This window comes from Papio anubis, chromosome 20 (assembly GCF_008728515.1).
Source record: "Papio anubis isolate 15944 chromosome 20, Panubis1.0, whole genome shotgun sequence".
Lineage (NCBI taxonomy): Eukaryota > Metazoa > Chordata > Mammalia > Primates > Cercopithecidae > Papio > Papio anubis.
Window position 1 is genome coordinate 10907097 of NC_044995.1, and position 6997 is coordinate 10914093.

General features: G+C 48.0%; 1 protein-coding gene across 1 annotated transcript; it reads left to right on the plus strand.

The window, feature by feature from the left end:
* Positions 1-950: 950 nt before the first annotated feature.
* On the plus strand, positions 951-4376 carry LOC101010717 (putative zinc finger and SCAN domain-containing protein 5D). Its single transcript, XM_031659309.1, is given in 7 exon segments — positions 951-1112; positions 1115-1336; positions 2118-2246; positions 2249-2323; positions 3199-3353; positions 3556-3559; positions 3621-4376. Coding segments are annotated over 7 exon segments (1503 nt in total).
* The last annotated feature ends 2621 nt before the right edge of the window (positions 4377-6997 follow it).

The following is a 6997-nucleotide window of genomic DNA, read 5'->3' on the forward strand; positions in this document are numbered from 1 at the left end:
AACATTTTATAGAGCACTAGACTTTAAATCCATTTTCTGAGATGAGATTAGGAATAGAGAAACCCTTAGAGACAGAAGGTAGATTAGTGATTGCCAGGTGCTGGGGTGGGTGGGCAGGGGGTGATCACTGATGGGGATGGGGTTCCTTTTGGCCTGATAATTCTGGAACTAAACAGTGGTGATGGTTGCACAGCATGGTGCATGTCTTAGTGCCAAGAAATTGTGCACTTGAAGAGGGTAAAAAAGATGAAATTTATGAATGTGCATTTTACCAAAATAACAATATCTGTGTAGGACTTGAATTCTCTTATGATTACTTAAAGTTCTCCCTTCCCTGGAGCAAACAAATGTCCTGGGGTTAACAAGAAAAGGTGTTGGGGGAAAAACTGTAGGTTGTAACTATTTTTCTCTATCTTTGTGCATAATTACGATGAAGGGCTTTACCTTGGATCTTGTCTGGACAGGCAAACGTGAAGAACTTAAGTTATTGTTGCATCAGATTTTAGCAGCTTTACATAACTATCCTATTTAATTTACAGTTGGGAACCATGTTGTTCCAACTGAAAAAAAAAAAAAAACTGATTCCACTTCTGCACAATGATTTCCTGGAGATCAGGATCCAGGGGAGCATTAAGATTTTAAATCAGAACATACAGTCAGGTGTAGACACTGGAAGAATAACAGGGTGGGCTGATTTCCACTGTGCTGAATTCGATGCTGCTGAAGTGGCGTCCAGGATTTGGATGAGGGTTTTGGAAGGGATGGGTGGATAGACTAGAAGCTTAATGTGATCGGGCTCATGATTTTTTTTTTTTTTTTTTTTGCAGACTTCTGAACAGTGAATCTGTTACTGAGGAAAACCAGAGGAGGCCTGGGTAGATAGGTCTCAGTTAGACACCAGCTACTGGAAGAGCTTTCTCAGAGACTGATTGGAATATTCTCCATTAGATATGGCTGCAAATTGCACATCCTCATGGTGTCAGAGGGAACCCTGCAACAGACCTGGGTTGGAGCTGCCACGGTCTGTGGCATCCTCAGAAAACTTGGAAATCCGCGGCGTGGACCCAGAGATTTCTCAAGTGAACTTCAGGATGTTCAGCTGCTTTCGGAGGGAGTGGGGGACCCCATCCAGGCTCTGAGGAAACTCACTGAGCTGTGCCATCTGTGGCTGAGGCCCGACCTCCACACCAAAGAGCAGATCCTGGACATGCTGGTGATGGAGCAGTTCATGATCTCCATGCCCCAGGAGCTCCAGGTCTTAGTCAAGGTGAACGACGTGCGGAGCTGCAAAGACCTGGAGGACCTGCTGCGAAATAACAGAAGACCCAAGAAATGGGTGAGTGGGACCTTCCTGATTGGCTCAGGGAAGGGGAGCTGGGATGGGGACTGCACGGTGCACCTGGACTGGGGAGGACCCGAGGGGCTGCTCTAGCTCAGGGCTTCCAAGTAAAGGAGAGTTTGCCCATCGGGGACACATAGCAGTGTCTGGGGACAGTTTTGCTTGTCACAAGGGGGAGGACAGGAGATGCTGCTAAGTATTCTCCAAAGCTCAGGACAACCCGACCATGACAAATAATCATCCATATTCAAATGTCAGCTATGCTGAGATGGCCAATTCCTGGTGTAGGCGATGGACAGGCAGAGGGGATACAGGGATCTACACACTGTGTGAGGCCAACATGAAAGAAAGACATTGGAACGTAGGGAAGGAGGCATTAGGGTGAACTCAAGAGGGGCCCCGAAGTCCCATCCTGAGGCAGAGAAAGTGGTTGGTATCAGAGATCAGGGATCTGTTTCCAGGTCCCCAAATGAACCCCTAAGTTCCAACACAAGGTGAGCTGCCATCGGCCAATTGAGTGGGATTCACCCAGAATATTTCTCCTTGCCTTCTCTTTGGTTTAGAGACCCTTTCCTCCAAAGGACTCATATTTATGTACTTATCTAGAGAAGAAAAACATTCAGACAGGATTGCTGTGTCCATAGAGCTGATTCTGCATCGGGAAGGCAGATTTGAACATTAATTACAGTCAATGTGAACATTATGGTAGGACCCAGGGAATATGAGAGCTACTTTCAGGTTCTCATAGTGAGTCTGATTGTCTTTTTTCCCTCTACAGTGTGTAGCCACCTTCCACGGAAAGGAATATCTTATGCAGGACTCAGATGTTGAGATGGCTGAAGGCCCCGCCAGTGTCAGGGATGATCCGAGAGGCATGTCCAGCCAGCGGGCCTCCTCTGTGAACAAAGATGCATCCCGAGGGGGGAAGGCCAGGCCAGCGAGCTGCAGACCCTGCCCAGGGTCCCTGCGCTGTCCAGGAGGCAGGTGAGTGTGTGAGGCCTTGGTGTCTGGGCAGAGGTGGGAGAAGGGAATAGGAGGAAATCATGTGTCCACTGGACTGACTGACAGATTTGGCACAGGACAAGAATAGAGACATTCCCCATGTATGTGTTACATACTTAGAGATTCCTGAGCTATCACAGAGGGGGCTACATGCACCTCTCTCCGCCATGAGGCACAGCATTGAGTGGGGGTAAGAGATGGTCTCAGTGAAGTGAGGGAGGCAGTTGGCACAGATGGATGAACTGAAGATCCCTTCCCCACCTAGTTTCCACAAAGACGTTTCATGAAGTCATTCAGCAAGGAACCTACTGTCTCAGACTGTTGATTTCTTAATTTGAGGAATATTTCTCAACGGGGTGATTTTGCCTTTCCAGACACATGGCCATGTCTGGAGACGTTCTTGTTTGGCATTCTTGGGGGTGGTGGGGTGTTAGTAGCATCTAGAGGGTGGAGGCGGGGCCTCTGCTCTGCACAGCAGCGCCCCCTCCAGGAGGGTGATGCAGTTGCAATGCCAATGGTGCCAGGGCTGAGTGGCCTCCACCTAGAGTCATGCTCCTTCCAGCCTCAGGGGTAGGGAGAGGTTGGCACAGAGGGAAGAAATATGCTCAGAGAACCAAAGGGTGAAAACCACCAGGCACAGGAGCTGATTTAGAATATGGAGGGTGCAGATTAGGGACAGACTCAGACATGAGGCAGTGATGTTTACTGGGGGTGAGGGGGTGGTCCACAGGAAGTCTGCACATATTTCCACACCGTGTCATTAGAAGAGTTGGTGCATCCAGTCAGGAGGGGACAGACGTGTCTGTGCTTCCTGCAGTTTAGATGCGGAGTCATTGCTCTTGGTTTTCCGTTGTCAGGAGGAGGACTTCCAACTGCCAGAGACTATTGTCATGAAAGAAGGTCCAAAGACTCTGAGACCCAAGCCGACCTTGGAGAAGGGTCTGAACGTAGACAGGGAGGAGAACCCAGGACTTACATCCCCAGAGCCTCAGCTTCCAAACGGTCCCAGTGAGTATGAGGACTTGGACCCGGAAATATTAGCTCCTCTCTTCCTGGGTATGGGTCTGGGGGCCCAGCATTATCATGTCTGGGGAGTGGGCACTCAGCTGCCAAAGCCTCTCCACCCCCCACTCTCCAGAGACCTACGGTCCAATGTCTTAGTCTTGAGGTTGAGGGGAAGTTGTCAGCCAAGGTCAGTGTTTGGCTGCAGCGAGTTTGGTCAGCCAATGAACTTATCTGGCGTTATTAGCATTGTGTGTGAGTCCCTTCTTCCGGGCAGGTGTGGTGGGAGCAAAGGAGGAAGAACCCCAAAAGAGCCTCTGTGGAAAATGTGGATGCCGACACACCTTCTGCCTGGGTGTGGAGAGAAGCCTCGACTCACAGCAGGAACAGAGGAGAGGCTCCGAATCTCAGAGGTCCCAAAAGAAGCAAACGAGACGCCACCTCCATTTCCCAAGAAGAACCTCAAGGAGGAGCCACACCTGTGGGCAACAGAGAATCCCTGGGACAAGCTGGGATCAACCCAGTTCATTCCCCAGGCCCTGCGGGTGCAGGCAGTCAGCCTGTTGGCCAAGAAGCCAAGGAACTGCTGCTCTTTGCATGTGGTGTGTGCAATAAGAGGTTTATGTGTAATTCCAAGCTAGTCATCCACAAGAGATCACACACAGGAGAGAGACCTTTTCAATGTAACGTCTGTGAAAGGTGCTTCATGCAGCTCTCAGACCTCCGCGTTCACCAGCGAATCCACACTGGTGAGAAGCCCTACACATGCGACGTCTGCCACAAGCGGTTCAACAGGAGGTTCTCCTTGAAATGTCACAAGAGGAGCCACACAGGAGAGAAGCCCTACAAATGCAAAGACTGCAAGAAAGTTTTCACCTACAGAAAGAACCTGAATGAGCACAAGCTCATCCACTCCGGAGAGAAACCCTATCAGTGTTCCAAGTGTTCGAGAGCCTTTCGTCGGCCTGAAACGTTAAAATACCACCAGAAAACACATCCAGAAACCACTGCACCCAGAGAATGAGAAGGATGATTTTTCATTGATGTTATTAGATAACATAGGTGCACGACCACCCAGCACACAGAGGGAGTGCCCTAGGTAGGAATCGCCAGGATGTCCGAGGAAATATTCATTCTCCCCACCGAGTTTTGTTTTGTTTCATTATGCCTATTGGGTTTGTGTTGCTGTTATAACAAAAAACTGAGCCTTCTGATTGACATGCTATTACCCACTGTTTTGCTGTAAAGTAAAATTGTCAAAGTAGGGTGTCCAGATTAAATACACAATGCCTGGAGAAATTTGTGTTTCAAATAAACAATTTTTTTAAGTATCAGCTTGTTCTAGATTATTCATGATTTATCTGAAACTCAGCTTCTATTGGGTATCCTGTATTGGTTTCTTTTCTTTTCTTCTTTTTTTTTCGAGATGGGGTCTCACTCTTTCACCCAGACTGGAGTGCAGTGGCGTAATCACAGCTCGCTGCAGACTTGACGTCCCAGGCTCAAGCAATTCTGTCGTCTTGGCCACTGGAGTAGCTGGGACTAGAAGAACACACCACACCATGTCAGCTAATTTTTGTATTTTTTGAAGAGGGGGTTTTGCCATGTTGCCCAGCCTGGTCTTGAACTCCTGAGTTCAAATGATCTGCCTGCCTCGGCCTCCCAAAGAGTTATTACAGGGGTGAGCCACTGCATCTTGTATTGTTTGTATTAGGCTTTATGAGTATTATTTTATTCAGATTTTTTGAAATAAGTTTTGCAGTTGATGGGATCTGGTTTTGTTGCCAAGGCTGGTCTTGAAGTCCTGGTCTCAAGCGATCCTTCCATATTGGCCTCCAGAAGTGCTGGGATTATATGTGTGAGCCACCACGCCTGGCTCTAGACTTTCTTTTTCAGAGCTGTTTTAGGTTCACAGGGAAATTCAGTGGACAGCACAGAGTTCCCCTAGACTCCCTCCCCACACGGCACAGCCTCTCCCCACCCAGCATCCCCAGCAGAGCGGTGCACCTGTTCCATCAGTGAGCCTGCCTGGACACATCACCAGCACCCAGAGTCCATGGTGTCCATTAGGGCTCGCTCTGGGTGTCGTACATCCTGTGGGTTTGGACAAAGGCCTCATGAGGATCCACCACTGGAGTATCGTGGGGGGTATTTTCACTGCCCCCCGAATCCTCTCTGTTCTGCCTGTGTATCTCCCTGCCCCAGATGGTGTATTTTGTGGCCTAAATTTGGCAATGTCTAAATTCCTGATTTGACTCTTGAACTACTGAGGCATTCGGAGTCTCTGGTCTTAGTGACTTAGTTGGTCTTAATGATAGTACCATATCCTGAAGGCTTTGTTAATCTACAAAAGTGTGGGCCCTGATCTCAGAGCTTCCAATTTAGTAGATCAAGGGTGTGGCCTTAGAGTGTGCATTAAAAAACAGACTCCGTTTTATTTTAGACCACGTCTCCCCGTCACCCAGGCTGGATGGAGTGCAGTGGCGCAATCTCGGCTCACTGCAACCTCCACCTCCCGAGTTGAAGCAATTTACTTGCCTCAGCCTCCTGAGTAGCTGGAATTACAGGTGTGCCACCGCCATGCCTGGCTAATTTTTGTATTTTAAGTACAGACAGGGTTTCACCATGCTGGCCAGGCTGGTCTCGAACTCCTGATCTTGGGTGATCTTCTTGGCTCAGTCTGCTAATGTGCTGGGATTATTGACATGAGCCACCACACCTGGCCTTAGATTTCATTTTAGAATACCTTTCAAAAGTCCACAGAGTTCGCCAATGTTCCACACCATTTCCCCCACCGTTAACATGGTTCACTAGTATGGCACATTTGCCACAAGCGATGAGCTGACTCTATATTGCTGTGAACTAAGGTGCATATTTTATTGAGACCTCCTTCGTGTTCACACAATGCCCTCCTCTTCCTTCTTTTCCATCCAAGGCGCCACCTTGCCTTGAGTTGTCACGTCTCCCTAGGCTCCTCTTGGTGACAATTGCTCAGATTTTACTTGTTTTAAATAACCCGCGAATCTGCATTTTCAGTGATGCTGATGCTGCTGGTCTCGGGAGGGCATTTTATGAATGGCTGGTTGAGCTCACAGGCAGACACCAGCGATCCTCAGAACTCCTGAAAGGTCACTTCCTGAACAGGCTGGATTCATTTATTAAAGTTCACTGTTGTGAGACCTCGGTTCTTGTCTTCTTAATTAAGGAATGTAAACAATAGACACACAGCAAAAGAGATGTAGCATAGAGTAACTGATTGCAAAGGAATAAGAATATTTTGAAAGTTAAGTGCAGAATAGACAGCACACCCTGAGAGAGAGGACTTAAGGCTGGCTGCTCCTAAGGATAAGATAGCAAAGACCTGCTGGAGAGAGACTCCCTTTCTCCAACCCCAGACAGTTTTGAAACACATTGATGCCTGATTCCCACCCTCAGGAGATACCAGGTTGAGTTGATGCTTGAAAATCAGGTTTAAAAATTTTTTCCAGGTGGTTCTAATGTGCAACAAAGGTTGAAAATCAGTGGTGTACCGTAAAAAAGAAATTTCTAGCATCCTGCTTCATTTGCTGTAACCTCGTGGCCCTCACATTTTTAATGTGCATATAATTCACCCTCAGATCTTGTTAAAATGCAGGGTCTGATTCACAGTGACAG